Raw genomic sequence first — 17,506 nt, 5'->3', positions numbered from 1 at the left:
TTTTTTGTTGAAGTACATTCTTCGCATACATTCTCTAATCCAGAATGGCAGCACAGCTGAAAGGTTTGTGTGAGCTGCGCCCTCTACTGTACATTTCCTTCAATCTGAGGCTTATTCATTTCACTATTTTGGAGTGAAAGGGCTTTTACATTTTCCAAAAAAATAATTACGATTTTTAGGGAGGAACGCAATATTGTAACACATTACATTTTAAAAGGAACACTTACTGTCTGTGTTTGATAGACTGACAGCACCGTTGGTTAGATTTGACACTCCCTCGTAACCACTTCCCTTCGAAGATGGAAGCTTTTAAGGTTTTTAAGAGTTTTTCTTTCTGGTTTTTGTAACTGTTGAGGACCAGGTGCTGCTGATGACACTTCTACCCTAGTGAGAGTCATTACATCCTGATATCTCTCTCTTTCAGCCCTTCGTGCGATGTCGTATTTATTGCTTTAGGAATTAATCAGTTTGATTGATTGCCTTCATCACCGATAATGGCCTCTTTTCTCTCGGGGGTCAGAGATGATGCTGTTGGCACTTTTAAAGTGCCTGTCTGTCATTATGTTCACTGTACATAAAGTAGAGACGGTTAAAAGATAATGTGTCGGCCTCTGATATGTAGCATCCTTATGTGTACAATCACAGTTTACATTTTGTTCGTGAGTTCGCCTAATCCAGCCCTGACCTTTGTACAAAATTGGTCCAGAATTTAATTTGTTAGGGGCCAACCCCTGGTAATTGTGTTTTTTTTATTTTTCTTCTTCTTCTCGTAAGTAAACATGTCATATACCACCTTTGCCTCCTGCCAACAGAGAACCACTATTTTTTTATTTTTTTTGCTGCCTCATTTATTCTTGCCTTCTTAATATTCCCTTTCTCTGACAATTTTTTTTGATAAGGTTCATTTCTATTCAGAATGGTGCACCCAGGGGACTGGATAAATGCAAAGCTTATATGGAGTGGGAAACAAAAAGCAAAAGTAATGTTATTTATAAGATTTGAATAAGATGGCATACACCAATTAAGCCCATTCTGGTGCTGGTGGCACACGTGAGGAATGCATAAACGGGTTTCTTCCTGAACTCCTGTACGCATGTACAACTTTTTTGCATTAAACTTCAAAACGTGCAGTCAGGCGTTCTGTGGGTCCACGCGGGGACTCAGAATTGGTTATGAGGTGGTCTCTGTCTGTGATATTTATGAGCAGCGCTTGGTTAGTAGGCACAGGTAGCAGTGTTGTCAAGCACTGTCAAGCCACACACACACGTTTTCCCCTCCGGTGAAACACATCTGTGAAATGCAGGTGGTTGTTTATCTGTGAGCTTTGTCTTTGTCATTTTACAGCCTCTATATTTCAAATGTTTGAAAGATTGATTAAAACAAGAGAGGGTTTGTGTGTTCATGTTATATTTACAGGGAGGGTCGTAGGGGTGATTCTAGGGCCTAACAGGTCCAGGACAGCCCACACCAATTACAGTAGGGTATAAATAATTGTGTATTTTACATAAATAATGATCCCACAAACCTTGTTTTGTGTGATATTCGTTTTAATGATGGTACTGAGATTTATTCAGTTCTGTAATATACAGTATAATATGAATGAAATTTGAAAACGTAGCATGATTTAAATATTGAAACAATGTTGCACTGAGATTTGAGATTTAAGTCATAATTACAAGAAACAAACAAAAGCAATTGCAACCACATTGCAAGATAGACATGTTATGAGATTAAAAAGTCACAATCACATGCGAGATATGAAGTTACTATGGAAGCTTGTTTCCATCACAGAATACACATTTTTAAAAGATAATTGCGACAATTGCGACTTTTTATTTCACAATTGCGAGTTTACATCTCGCAGTTCTGACTTTATTTATCAGAATTGCAAGATATAAAGTTAGAATTGCGTCGTGTTACAAAGTCAGAATTGCGAGATATAAACTCACAAATGTGTGTTATGTTATATAGAAGTAACATCTTTATAACATCTTTTCTCAGAATTGTGAGATACAGTATAAACTTGCAATTGCGCAAGTTATAAAGTCCAATTCCAATTTTTTCTCAGAATTACGTGTTTATATCTCACAATTCTGACTTTATAACGCAATTGCGACTTTATATCTTGAAATTCTGACTTTATATCTCCCAATTGCGAGTTATAATGCCAGAATTGCGAGATATAAACATGCAATTCTGAAGTTTATTTCTTGCAATTGACCGTTCGCAGAGACCCGTCCCCCTTAGTTACTGTTGCTATGTCCGACAAGCTACACCGCTCTCACGCCACACCATGTTCTCACGCAGTGAAAAATACATCACGGAGCAGAGAGGAGACTGACAACACGCTGACAGACAGGACAGACCAGGTTACTTTTCGTACCAGCTGCTTGTGAACCGATCATCTCTTCCTTCTAGTTTATTTATAGCATCAAATAAACATGAATGAACATAAGAAGGAATGTTGTTTTAACCGCAGAAAGGCGTCAGTACACTTCGTTTTTCAAGTTCAAATCCAATGTTCCAACGTTAATCTACTAACTCTTCTGACTGCTTTGTCGGACAAAATGGCGGATGGCGAAGTATGATTGGTCAAATCACCTGTCAATCAAGCTCCCTGCGAAGGGTCAATTGCGAGTTTATTTTTCACAATTCTGACTTTATAACACGCAAGTGTGACTTTATATCATGCCATTCTGACTGTATAACTCGCAATTGTGACTTAATATCTCGCAATTTTTACTTTATGACTAGTAATTTTGAGAAAAAGTCGCAGTTCCCTTTTTAATTTTTTTTTATTCTGTGGTGGAAACAACCTTCCATTAGTCACACTGAAATTTAACTAGTAATATCAGAAAAAAGTCACATTTGTAAAATATCACTAAAGTCGCATTGTGACACATAAAGTTGCAATGGGCTTTCATACATGCACTGTAAAACCCAATAAGTTAACTCAACTCAAAACGATTGAGAAAACTGATTGCCGCAAACCATTTAAGTTTAAAAATAAATACATTTGAGTATTGTGAACTTATATATATTGAGTCATATTCACTCATAATTTAGTGTTGGTTTAGTCAATCATTTTGAGTATATGTAACTTGAATATTTTAAGTTCACCCGTTAATTTAAACTAACTGGTTTGACTTAATTTAATATTTCTAATCAAGTCTAAACAACTATATAGCTACTCGAATGGTTTTAGGAAACTGATTGCCGTAAATGATTTAAGTTGATTTAACTCAAATTAATAAAGTTATATAAGACAAAGGAAAATCATTGGTATAAAGCAATGGTGAAAAAAAAGGATGCAGTTATTAACAGTATTTATTGACATAATTTATTTTACAAAAATAATGTAAATGAACTCATTTCGGTTAGTGACTTTCACTGTCAGGTTTTACGGTGTGTGAACAATGCGTCATGCCACATCCTTGCCTTACATTTAGTGCAATATGCAGTAAAAGAACACATAATTCCTTGCTATGGTCCTTTGCACATAAACATCCAATTACTGTACTTTGTAAACATTTAAAAATTTTATTCATCAGTAGGGGGTTGATTAATGCTGTTTTGCTACAGGTGAAAGTTGGAGTCGTGTGGTGCTGAAGCAATAGGAAAATAGTGAGCTTATGAATTTATGAGGTCGCCTTGTCTGCAAGATTTTTACATGAATACCTGCTGTTGCGGAGTGTCTTTAAGATCGTTGACTCGCTTATTATTAATCTCATTCTACAGTGGGAACTTCAGCTGTAGTGCAAAATCACCCTTCAGCAGTTCCCATTCATTGCAATTGCATGGAAAGAGTGGTACATTATTAAAAATGTATATTTTGTATTCCAAAGACGAATAAGAAGGAACAAAGTCACACAGGTTAGGAAGGACATGAGATGGATTTTCTTTGCAACTAAACTTTTTTTTTTTTAACATGCAGTAGAGCGTTGATCAGTCGCAGTGCTTTTGCAAAGCCACTGTGATGGATTCATGGGTGAGGGAAGACGGAGGCATTTGATATTATTGCAGGAACCCAGAGCAATTTTTGGACTTGAGTTCCTTGCTTAAGGGTGCACAACACTGGTCAGGAATAGACACTGTAGGAAGCCAGCAGCCCTCCAGTGCTACGCCGGCATTTGCCACTATATGCCGCTTCGCACCAATAATCAAGTCATGGATGCTGAGCTCTGCACCGTACCATTATTATTCATGAGCTTGTTTTCCCTTTGTCTTTGCTGTTGCCTCTAAGAAGCCCCAGGTAAAGATTCACCTGGGCCCTTCCACCCTGTGCTGAAGAAAATCGCATTTGGTCATAAGATAATAACTTGGCGTATGGTTTTGTTTCATCAGCTTCCTGCGGTTACATCCTGATTGGTGGCTTTTTAATCCCTCTTGGACATTTGAAGGGCTGATTGTTTTTGGATTCTGGTAAAGTCATAGAAGACATTGCATGAAGATACTTGGTTCTTTATTTTATTTTATTGCATTGCATTGCATTGCATTATTTCAGTTTTAGTTTCATTTTTAGCACATTGTTATTAAAGAAACAAAAATGTATAAGAAGAAAGAGGCTGACTTATGGACTCACCCATAATAATAAAAATCAGGTTTATCTCCATCTTAATAAATTGTCATGCTAAATTTATAGCTTTGTACTTGATTGTTTGGCATATTTATTCACAAAAAGAAATAAATCTGTATCTCCCACATGAACACCCCTGATCGATGTGCTTGGAGTGCTAACCAGTAAACCACAGCTTCAGTAAGAGTTTTAGTTCCAAGGTGTGTCCTCATCTTATGACAAGAACCTAAGTATTAAAAAAAAAAAAGAAACAGTCAATATCCTAGACTGGCTGAGTCAGGCAAAGGCTTAGTCCCTGATGGCAAATACAGGAGACAAAAACAGGCTTTGTGTCCTCATCCTTCTTCTTTAATTGGTTAAATTAACGGTTAAGATGTGGTTTGTGTCAGCAGAAGGTCAGCGAGAAGTTTCTCGGCCTGTCTGTCTCTGGCTTTCTCATTCATAATAGGGTGCTTCTTCTTTTGCTATCTTGTTTGTTTCATTCTGTGGTGGAAATGACATTTTAAATATTTTCAGTGATAAAATTGTCTTGGCCTAATTTGGCCTAGCTAGCATTTTATGTACCCTAATTCAATTAAATAATATTTTCAATCTTTTTGCATAATTTTATTATATATATATATATATATATATATATATATATATATATATATATATATATATATATATATATATATATTTCCCTAACCCCCAATCCCCACTGTCTTTTTTTTTTGTCTTCTTAGTATATAGTTTACAGGTTATTTATAGTGAAGTAATTGTATGTCCTTTTAATGTTATTGTACTTTTGTAAACCGCACTCCATAGTGAAAATACTTTTCATTCCACGGCATACTACTTCCTGACTGCGTGACAATAAACCTTCTTTAATCTCAAATATAATATAAAAATGTGTTGATATGAAATAGTTGATGATGGTCTTTGTTTAGATTTTATAAAAAAAAATTAAACATATAATAATAAATTTTTATGATGCAATTTCACATTTTGATTGCAAGTATGGGCCAAATTGTAAAACATTTATTGGTATCTTTACATGTGAAAAGTAGCACACACAAAAAAAACACAACCGTTCAAAAGTTTGGGATCAGGAACATTTTCCTTTTTTTAAGGAAATTAATACTTTTATTTTGCATTAAAGATGCAATAAAGTGACAAAGGGATTTATGATATTACAAAACAATGTTTTGTAACAATGATAATGTCAACAATGATAATGATAAGAAATTATTATTATTATTTAACACCAAATCAGCATTTGAATGATTTCTGACAGATCATGTGACACTGAAGACTGGAGTAATGATGCTGAAAATTCAGCTTTGCATCACAGGAACAAATTACAATTTAACTTTTTAAAATGTAATAATATTTGACAATATTAATGGGGATTTTTTTTACCGTATTTTTTGATCAAATAAATGCAGCATTGGTGAGGATAAGAGACTCAAAACATTAACAAATCTTACCAACAGTGTAAATGATTTGCTAATCATACTAAAAAGTTTTCAAAGCAAAGTAACAAAAAGTTTAACAAAGTGCCCTGAGTTAAAGAAACAACCAATATTTAACATAAATTATGTCTTATTCCGCTTAGCTTACCATCTCACACTGCAGATATTAAACCATCAGCACTTCCTGTTTCTCTTGAGTCCCTGTTTACCTCGTTCCACTCCAAAGCTAAACTACGCTTTTGAGTTTGGGTTTTGACGCCTCTGGGTGTACACAAGAGAGCCTCTAAAGCTGTGAAAGACCCTCTGTGATTCTTTTATGGTCACGCAGGGACGCCAGGGGCAGAAATGAGGTGTTTGCTGCCGTGTGTTTTCATCCACGTGTAAGTGAGCTATCTGTGCGAAAAAGCGCTGTGTCATGATGAGTCAGCTCACCCCGGGGCTGTTAGCGTAGAAGATGAGACATGCGTGAGCGCCCTCGCTCCTCTAACAATCTCTCTCGAGCTCCCCACGCTCACCCTCCGAGGCGTCCCCGTTCAATGAGCGTGGCCGTTCTCCAAAACGTGCTTTCAAGAGCATAGGATCGAGTGGTCAAGTGTAGCCTCTTTTAAAACTAACCGGAGCAGCATTCACCTCTTTTTTTTGTTGCTCCTGGCCACCTTGAATCATTGTTATTACTGAACGGCAGAAAGCTTGTTATTATATCCGCAATGGCAGGCTGCAGCGTTTCTCACGTCCCCTCCATCTCCTCTGCGCCTCCAGCAGGGCCGAACTGAGCACCGATTCTTTCAGAGCTCGAGTCCGTTTGACCACCGGACTGAGTAAGTGATGGCTTGCTGAAAGGATTTGTTCATGGGGTGATTAAGTTGCTCCGGCTGCTCTACGGGGGTCATATTTTCCATTTTGTACATCCAGCTGGACTGACAGACATCTAAAAAAAGCCTCATGGATCTCAGTGTGCGGCCCATCAGAACTAACTCGGTCTTAAGGCCTTGAAATAACCACTTTCAAAGCTTTCTTCTTCTTTTCTGCAGCTTTGTGGGAAATTAATTCTGCTTCTTTTGTCAGCTATTCCATAAAAGCAGTCTATAAACGTCAGGTTTTTCGATTGTCACAGTCCAGGAAAGCTAGGCGATTAGATTTGCTCATTCACCTGGCAGGTTGTGACTGTACATCTGTGACTGTGGCTGTTAACTGTCAAACCGGTAATCGGTCGAGCGGTTTGGTCGTTTATGTTTATCTGGGAATCGCCAGTAAGAGATTCTGTCTGTTTTTCCTTTTGTCGGTCTGTGTTTTCTCTTTCCCCATGCCTCTTGTTCGCTCTCTCTAAGTGATTAAGAGCAGTGTTTGAGAGGCCACTTGACGGCACCCATCACCCTGTTGTTCCTCAAGTTTTAATGAGCACTTTAAACTCCCAGAGGAACCCAAATGAGCGATTCCCATCGGTAATTATTCCTAAAACTGCCATGAATATGCACACAGAAGTCCCAGCTGGGGCCAGCACTCTTTACATCTAAACTCCAGCTCAAGCTCAGAGGTCTCACACTCTTTTACCTCAGTTATACGCCATTTAAAATGGATGGGCAAGCATGGCAAATGGCAAACAAAGGGAATATGTAGAATAGTTATCCTTTTTTGTCTTTACATAGTGTCTCACTACACTTAGGTGTCAGATTATTAACTGCCTGATCGTGATTACTTGACATAGCTGTGATTATTTTGTCACAGTCCAAACATCTATGACTAAGTGGACTTAGTCTTAGTCCAGATTTTTGTCAGACTGCTCTGTTTGGGTCAGCTATTGCTTTATGGGTATTGCTCTTTTGACTATTTTCCTAAAACAAAATTATTTTCTAAACCAGTTAACTTCACATTTCATCATTTGAGATTTAATTCTGAATTTGTCTGTGGCAGCATGAAGTGGGAAATTCACAAACAAAATATTGCTCTAATTGTTCAAAATAAGAAAGTGCATTAAGCCACTTAACCAGAGACCGATGTGCCATTAAGCGTTAGGACAATTAGAGTCTATCAGGTAGAAACGTCAATTAACAGCACCGAGGAAGACACAGATCTCTGCTCATTTTCCAGTTGAACGAGCAGATACGAACAGTGTCGTGCTAGAAAAAATACTTGAAAATGTCAAGCCACAATTAAGATTTCATCAGCTGATGCTTTGTTTTTCTTTTTCAGACATTACAATACATTTTAACAAATCAGTCTGAGATTTGATGAATTGGGGTTTAATTTAGTCAACATTAAGAACACATGTCCACAAATTCTAAATTTGATCCACTTTCTGGTCTGTCATCCTGAAATAATAGGACTAGGTTAAAAAATATATAGATTTGTCGATTTTAATCTATTCTCAAGTGGTTTAACGATTCATACGTTTTCTCGATGCTTCAGTTACAAATCCTTGAAACGTGGATTTTTTTAATCGTGAATTTTTTAATCGTTTGTTTCGTCAAAAATAAATGTATAATACTAAGAATTGAATTGAACAATTCATTGCGTTAAAATATATTAACATTAAATTATTACAGGCACGAATTAATTCAGCCCTTGTGCTGCGTTATTCGTGCCCTCACAGCTTTCTCTCACAGATACAGTGTAAGTGATCAGCTGACTTAACTTAAAAAGTGAGGAAACCCATTGCCTCAAAATTAAGTAAATAAACTTAATTCGTAATTGAAAAAAATGTGTTATATGGAAGTCAAATTCACATAACTTAAATTTTTCAGTTAGCCTACATGACCTTGACAATTCCCAATAACTGTTTTCAATTACGCATGAAGTAACTTTACTTAAAGGGGTGGTAAATGCCCCTTTTTACAAGATGTAAAATAAGTCTCTGATGTCACATGTGAAGTTTTAGCTCAAAATACCCCACAGATAAAGTTGTCCCTTTTTGAGGATCAGTAAAAATGCATCGTTTTGTGTGTGTCCCTTAAAATGCAAATGAGCTGCTGCTCCCGACTCAGAGGGTGGAGCTTCAAGAGTGTGTGTGTGTGTGTGTGTGTGTGTGTGTGTAAGCAGCTTCGATTACCTCACACAGACAAGATCTAAAATGTCAGAAACTGTTCTGCCTTTTAAGTTTAAACTGGAGTCAGACAAAGATGGAGAGACTCAATAAGAAGTGACAACATGTAGAATGCAACAGGACGTTTCTGAATGGTTAGTTGATGAATTTGTTGCTGATGTGGAGTTAACTATCTTCAAGTCTTTGATCAAAAATATTCTGTAATGATAACCCATAAAATCGCTCGTGTGGGAACTGTTGTAAGATGCCTACAGAGGGAAATGCTATTGCATTTGTGTTACTTACTGTATTGCATGTTAAAACTTGAGCAGACTCACAAACGTGCTCTACTACAACAACTCTTCCTCTTCTCAATATGGACTGCGTGTTCCCGGGGCGGGGTTTATGTAAATTTTAGGGTTAGTGATGTCATTCTAGTTAGTGAATACATTCTCTTAACCCAGAATCATAACGTGTCAGTACCCAGCCTTCCTAAATAACACCCGAGTTTGTCTGCGATGCGTATCAATTTTATCACATATTTTCAGTGAAAGCCACAAGATTAAGGGAGCAGAAGAGCAAGAAACTCCTTTGAAAACCCTTTCTAAAGGCTACAAACTCTTCTTTTAATCACTGTGTGTGTTAGCGCTTGTGTGTCAGTACAACAAACTTTATTGAAAAGAGCCATGTGTGTATCTCTGCACCTGTGACTCATTAGCTGGAACTTCTGTGCAAAATAACTTTAAAATAAAAGTTTCTCTGTGATGTAAAGCTGACAGAGAAAGCTGAATTTGAGTGATCTCCTATGTGAACTAAGAAGAACAACTGTCTGAAGTTGTAGAACGCTGGTTCATGGAAGGGTGAGAAATTCTCGAGACCATAATGTCTTTGTCTATGTCTGTTCTCTCTGTATATTTCTATCTTTCTCTCTGTTGTGTCTTCAGATACAAGCGGTTTGCAGAGCATCTGGCACAGCTGGAGGAGGCGGAAGGGACCTTCGATCGCTTCACACTGAGCTACCAGTACTTCGGAATTCAGCGGCGATCCGACAACGGTCTGGTCCTTAGGGAATGGGCCCCGGGAGCAGAGGCCGTCTTCCTAACTGGGGATTTCAGTAAGCATCACCACAATACTGTAATTCAGAGACCCCTGCCTGTTAGCCTGGGAAAACCCTGACGAACTTCCGGCAAATTTGAGATTTGCTCTGCAAGTCCGTCTAGCCAAGAGCCCATTCAAGCCCATTTCCAATTTTTCCAAATCAAGGCACGAAACACTAACGTTGAGACGGGCTTTACACAATGATGATCGTTCTGATTGGTTTTAGGTCTATCCAATTGCGCCCAAAGGGATTTGAGCGATGTACGTTGGTGATGCCCCATTGGAAATGGGCTGTGAATGAACCTTCCCCAGTCTCAGTTACAACTGAGAAGGGTCTGGTGTCAACCAGGCTACCTGCCTGTCACATTCAGGCGCAAACAGGGATGTAGTGGAGGCTAAACGCACGTAAACGCCGTTTGCACACCTCCCAAAATTCGGAAATAGCGTTTACCCACCTCCAAAGTGCGTTTATCCACCTCTAAATAGCCTATAGTTCCTTAGCCATTTTAAATTAAGCTTATGTCGTTTTAGTTTCATATTGTTCATTATTAGTTTCATAGGTTGTTAAACCTAAGACGAAGTCGTTCATATTGCGCTGCATAGTAGCCGCGTTTGCATTACCCTTCAAATTGCGCAGATTGAAAATGCGATTTGAAAATACTACAATGGAAATACAATGGAAACACGTCTATATCGGAATAAAAGGAATATTTCGCAAAACTGCAATGGAAACAGTTTTTGCGCATTTACAGTCACCTGACTTAGAAGACGCGGTGTGTTTGGGGTCCGTGTACGCAAATAATAATAATAATTCTCATCATTATTATAACATTTACTAGGCTACATATTTAGAAGACGCTTTTATCCAAAAAAGGAACAAAGCAATTCGTCAAATGTCATTCATAATACGGGTTAGACAATAGTAATACAGGGCTAAGATTATCACAAATAAACACAAGATTTTGACGCATATCCAAGGGTTTGTGGCGGGGAGTGTGGAGTGCGCACTTCATGGCACGGAGGCGCGGGCGCGAACACTTGCTTTTTCCTATCAACAGTGAAACAACTTAAAATACTCTATACTTTCTAATTTCTCTATAATGTTTAATAAAGGGGCAATAAGTCAAAAATTATTCTATATTTATTTTTTTGCGCAACATTTGGTGTAGCCTACAGTTCAAATTAAAATTTTGTTGGTCAACGTTTTAAAAATACAACAACCGTTTTCGTTTTGCACAAGTGCATTGCATTGGAAACCCTGGATATAAGCCTCCCTCTCTATCTCTTTTAAATATTTTTGTTTTGTCATTTAGTAAACTTTATAGATTTCAAACATATTTTTCCTTCTTGAGTCTCTTTAACAAGAACTTAGATTAATGTATAAATTGAATAGTGATTGTGTGACCTATATGATGAGGGAACAACCAGTGATACCCTTGGTAGTACCATCAAATGATAGCCTATAGCGATGTCATCAGGATACACATACACCGGTAGGCAGTGGCCCACCTTACCTGGTGACCACCACCAGAATTTATAGTTTACCCACCTCTTTTTTTACCACTACACCTCTGGGTGCAAACCCTTTTTAATGGATAGATCTACGAAGCAAAGTAAAAGCGGTTTATTGTTGCCAAGGAAACAGGCTTTAATTTTAGGCCGCTAATGCTTGAAATGCTCTTCGCGTTTGCAGGGCGAGAAATCTGCGGGGCTTGCATTGAGTGATGTATTAAGCCGTAATGATGTGCGCTGCCAATTGTGTGCTTGTCTGGATTGTTTACATGTAGTCTGACAGTATTGTTCTTTTAGAGACGTCAAGAGACAGAGAGGAAGAGGGAGTTGGACTGATGTTCTGTTGTTAAGTTTTACTCCATTAAAAGCCGGTTTGTTTTCTGTTATAGAGGCAGGGTTCAAGATAAAGCTAAATTTCCTTCTAATCTTGAAGTAACAGGAACACATCCTGCAGTTTGCGATGTCTTGACTGCCAAACGTCAGCATTGTGTCTGAGAATTGAACTGATGCCCTGGTGGGAAAGCGTGTCGGAGATCGATTGATTGCCCTATTTGACAAACTTCATCCAAGCTTCGTTTACACAAAGAAAAGAAAGTCATCTGTCGTATACAAACTATGCATAATTCTTTGTTAACTTTGCGAATCATTAAAGGTTCACGAGGAGACTGAATTTATGTTAATTTGAGGTCAGTAAGATTTTGTAATGTTTTTGAAGGAAGTCCCTTATGCTGAGGAAAGCTGCATTTATTTGATAAAGGATACAGTAAAAACTGTAATATTGTGAAATATTATTTCATTTGAAAATAGCCATCTTCTAATTTAATATATTTTAAAATGTACATTTTTCCTGTGATGGCAAAACTAAATTTTCAGCATTAGTCCAGTCTTCAGTGTCACATGATCCTTCAGAAATCATTCTAATTTGTTGTTTTGATGCTCAAGAAACGTTTCTTATCATTATCAGTGTTGCTGCTTAATATTTTTATGGAAACTGTGAAACTTATTTTCTGGATTCTTTGACATATAAACCTTTTGTAACATTAGAAATGTCATTTACTGTCACTTTTGATCAATTTGATGCAGCCTTGCTGAATAAAATTAATTTATTTTAAAATATATATCTTACTGACCCCAAACTTTTGAATTGTATATTGTATTTGACCAATATTATTAAAAAATATCTCTAATATGGCCAGTAACCAGTATGGTACTAATATATTGTGTATTCTTAGACGTCATTGTCATTCTTTTCAGAGCTAACGCGTAAATGAGGCTCATTATTGAATAAGCAGACAGCATGTGTACATAAACCAGTGGTTTTCAATCCTGGTCCCGGGAACCCACCAATCTGCACACTTTGTACTGTATGTCTCCCTTATTTAACAGACCTACATTTAGATCATCAGCTCATAGGTGAGAGCTCTATGAACTGAACTGAGTGTGTCAGATAAGAGAGACGTACAAAATGTGCAGAGTGGTTGTTGGTCCCCAGGACCAGGATTGAAAACCACTGACATAAACTACAAAAATACTGTGGGCACAATTAATTTAGTGAATTTCCCTCTTAGTGTCTTTCCCATCTTCATATCCAGATGGTTGCATATGTGCATTAGGCATGAAACATGCATGAGGAAACTTTGATGTATGATGTTCAAAGCTTTCTGCTTCAGTGTTACTTGAATAACTGTCAGAAAAAAGAAACGGCAGAATGTGTAGGAAGAGGGACAGGAATATTATATGAAACAAAATATCAGTGAATGAATTGAAGGAGAAAGATTAAGTTCAACAAAGAGGAGTGCAGTTAGTAGTTGAATGAGATTATAGATTGTGTGGTATTATACCACTATTTCGGTTTGTTTTTGTTATTGGTGGTAATACTATTTTCAAAAAATGTAGGGATTTTTTTAGTTACAGGTAAATCCTATTGTTCTGGACACATTTCAGGTCAAGCCATGTTATTTACTTAATGATTAGGATCCTTCTATTATTATTTTACTTCAGTTTTGTCACGTAGTTTTAGTTAAGTTTTGTTTAAGTCTTTTGTGTTTTAGTCTATTGTGTTTTGTCAAATTCTTTGATTATATTTCTTGTTGTTGTAGTTCATTGTTTCAGTTTGTTTTTTAACCACTGTATGAGTTTTATGAAAGTACCTTTTCTAAATGAAATGCTTTTGGTTTTAGTTTTTAGTGTTGGGTAATAACTCCTATTTGGCTCGGCTTCTACAAACCGCAAACACACAACATAAACCCTACGCTGAGGGAGCACTGCTAGTATTTTGGCGGGATTCTCGCTTTTCACCATTTAATATTTTATTCTCCTTCTTTTGCTGAGAGCGTCTTTCTTTACCGTTTGTGTTTCCTTCACCTTGCGCTTGTGCCTCTGTTTTCTCACAAGTGAAGCATCTCAACGAATACTTCGTGCTCTGCCTCAGAGCTCAGTTTCTTCCTTTGAGAGGGTAGTTGTTGTTGGAAACTTTGAGTTGAAGTTGTTTTTCATTCTTTTTTTTCTTCCCGCTAAGCCTCCGTCTGTTTTGACCCGTTGCTGTCCTTGTATCTCAGAGTGAAGCTCTTAGCTGTCAAATGCAGGAGAGGGAACATCTGATACCTGTTCTGAGCTCACGGATCACATATTCTGTCAGTGGAGTCAGCCTGTAGTCCCTGAGAAGAGTTGGCCAAAAGGAAAGGGACCGCTTTGTGTCAGTTCACGTTGTCAGGAAGAGATCTTAAAGTTCCTGTTTGAAAGCTGCTCTGTGTCTGCTCTCCTGTCTGGTCCTTCCCTCCGACCTTCTCTCCTTTGGCTGACGGAAAGGTGTGACAATGTCTTTCTTGAAAAAGAAAGCTTTCAGGTTTTCTGCTCACTCACATAAAACAGAAGGACACATATTTGTATTGTATTTATTCACCCTCATGTTGTTCCAAACCCAATGAAAAAAAAAAAGCATGTTGATGAAGGAAGTAGCAATGTTCGATTTTGTGAATTAATCATTCTTTTGAGTCAATCATTTAATTGGTTTGTCTGGTTCACAAAACGGTCTGAATGACTCGTACAACTCGCAAGTCTAGCTAACAGAGTGAATAATGACTTCAATTTAATAATAACTTAATTTAATAATGGCTGTTTGCCTCAGATTAGAATAATGACTTAAAATGTGTTCTGTTTGTTACCGGTATACTTGGTTCATAAAACTGGTCCGAATTCACAAATCAAACTATTTTTAAAGTTCAGCTCACTGACTAGCTGAATAATCACTTACATCTTGGTCTGCTTGTCACATGTGATTCACACAAGACACAACCAGTCTGAATGATTAATTCGCCCCCAAAAAAGAAGAAAATAAAAAAAGACATGATCTGCTTATCTTGTTTAACTCTTGGAATGCATAATGACTTAAATTTCAATCTGTTTCCAAATCAGACTGATTCGGTTCTCAAGTTCAACTCAATGCTGTCTTGTGTCAGAAGACTTGAAATTTTTGACTTTTTTGGATGAACCGCTACTTGAATACATATAAGCCTATTCGCTTTCACTGTTTTTGTTATGTCAATCAGTTAATCTAGCAGGTAAGTGTGTAATATATGCTAGTGATAGTTGTGTTGTGTTATCGTTTTGACCCGGAGAGGATACCCGAAAAAAATAGTTAATGTTTTCACCTGACACTTGTGGTCTTCCCAATCACATATAAACGACCTACAAAAAATGCTTGTAAATCTTTTATGCTTTAAGTCCAAATATTGGATTCAATCTTTTCATCAACAATGATTTGAGTTTATGCACCTTATTTGAGCAACCTCATTTCACTGAAGCAATGAAGTGCATAAGCTCAGATCAATGAGGCCAATGATCAATCCCTTCCAAAAAGAAATGCAAAACCTGTGTTGATTAAAATAAATCAAGTTAACAAAAAGATTTAATCCAATATTTGGTGATTAATATAGCATAATGAGAGATTTTCAAGCAATTTAAAAGGCCAATCATTTTTGACTGGGAACACCAAATTAGGTAAAGGATTTACAACACAACATAGTTCAAATAGTGTCTATCTGCTCAGTGATTGCTAACTATCAGTGTTTGATCTGACTCTCAATAGTCCAAACACCAGTGGGCCACGTCCCAATGCGTTCTTTTTACTCCTCTCTCCCAAATCTGCTCGTCTCTGTGCTTAATCGGAAGTCCTCAGGGAATGAGAGTGCAACTAGAAAAATGCAGCAGATGTCTTATTGCCTCTGGCCAGCTTCAGACTTCTTCTAATTGAGAGTTGTGTTGTGCTCCGCGGGCTGTTACGGGGAAACCGGGTCCTCAGAGTATGACCTTTAAAAACTCCCAACTCTTGATTCTATACTTGATTTTTCTTCTCATTCCTATACATATCTATACTTCATGTGCATGTGCTCACAAACATGAAGCTTATTCCTGGTGCTCCACTTATGGCGTTTCAGCAATTATCGATTATAGCTGGAAGACATGATGCATATTGACGCAGATCCTCCCTCAAAGCCTTCTCTTAATACACTGCTTACATGCCTTGAAGAGAATATTGATCTCAAAGCCTGAAGCACCTTTTAAAATGATAATTGATGATAAGGAGTGAATGATTAGCTAGTTCATGGTTCTTTTCATAGTGTTGTCTTTGTATCTCAGCAGCTTCCTCATTAAGCTTGTGTTATTGACTCATTCCAGCACCTGATCGATAGTTTGGCAGTCCTTTGGTCAGACAAGGGTTTTGTGATTGAGATATATATATATATATATATATATTTTTTTTTTATCGGTAGAAAGGACTGTGTAGATGGTTAATGACAATTTGACCGTGTGGTTATGTTTCAACTACTTTTGGTTATGATTATATTTATTTGCAGTGAGCTGTGCATGAATGCTGGATTCCATCACTGAAGCATAACAAATACAAAAGATAATTCTGGGTAACGCTTTATTTCGATATAAGTAACTTTGCAACTACATGTCAACTGACTCTCATTAGTAGACTGTCTGCTAAATATCTAACACTTGACAAACACTTGCAAATTAATGATAGTTAGTTGACATGTAGTTGCAAATTTACTTCTAGTTAGAATGTCTAAAGGGGACTGTCGAAATAAAGTGTATGTAACTTAATTCTGACTTTATATCTCACAAATCAGATTTTATTTCTCATAACTTCATTTATCTAATTCTTTGGATAATTCCACTTTATTTTGTACAAATCCAGCTTTGTTTCATGTAATTCTGTTTCTAATTCTATTTTAAATTTCTAATTTTATTTTTCAGTTGTGGCTTTAGATTTAAAAATTGTGATTGTATTTTGTGCAATAAAATAAAATTGTGTGTGTGTGTGTGTGTGTGTACTTTGGTATCATGACATCGAACAATTGCCTTACCAAATATAACCATGGAATAGTATTATGATTATTTATTAATACATGATTGATAATATAATTGTACAATGTGCAAAAAACACATATCATGGTACTTTTTGCCAGTAAATATAAACTAAGAGAACTGCTTTAAAATACAAACGCATAGTTCAGATGTACTCCATCAGGGAGTACTGAGTGAGTGTGTGTGAGAGTGTTATGGATACGTACACACCTTTCTTGGAGTTAGTGATTCCATACAGTCGGGTGAAAAGGGCACATCGTTCCCTCTGGGGAAAGAAGTTGTTTACTACAATTCTAGATCGCAGCAAAATGTTGTCTCCCCTCTCTCTGTGACACTACTTATAACCGTATGACCAGCGGCCCCTTTCCTCCCTGACCATCCCCCACCTTTATCACATCCTTCCCTTTTCTATTTATCCCTCTGCCTTTTTGTAATTATCTCTCTCTGAGACCCAGAGGCGGTGTCATAGGA

At 37.2% G+C, this 17,506-nt stretch overlaps 1 protein-coding gene across 3 annotated transcripts in view; it reads left to right on the top strand.

Moving 5' to 3' along the window:
- gbe1a (glucan (1,4-alpha-), branching enzyme 1a) overlaps window positions 1-17,506 on the top strand; it is a 114,453-nt gene that overhangs the window by 5,902 nt on the left and 91,045 nt on the right. For all 3 annotated transcript variants that reach the window (XM_079600674.1, XM_079600672.1, XM_079600673.1), the window contains exon 2: window positions 9,994-10,163. In XM_079600674.1, coding sequence (XP_079456800.1) covers window positions 9,994-10,163 — 170 coding nt within the window. The remainder of the gene's footprint in view (window positions 1-9,993; window positions 10,164-17,506) is intronic.

Source organism: Phoxinus phoxinus, assembly GCF_949152265.1.
Source record: "Phoxinus phoxinus genome assembly, chromosome: 23".
Lineage (NCBI taxonomy): Eukaryota > Metazoa > Chordata > Actinopteri > Cypriniformes > Leuciscidae > Phoxinus > Phoxinus phoxinus.
Note: the sequence above shows the minus strand (reverse complement) of the source record. Positions and strands in the feature narration are given on the sequence as shown.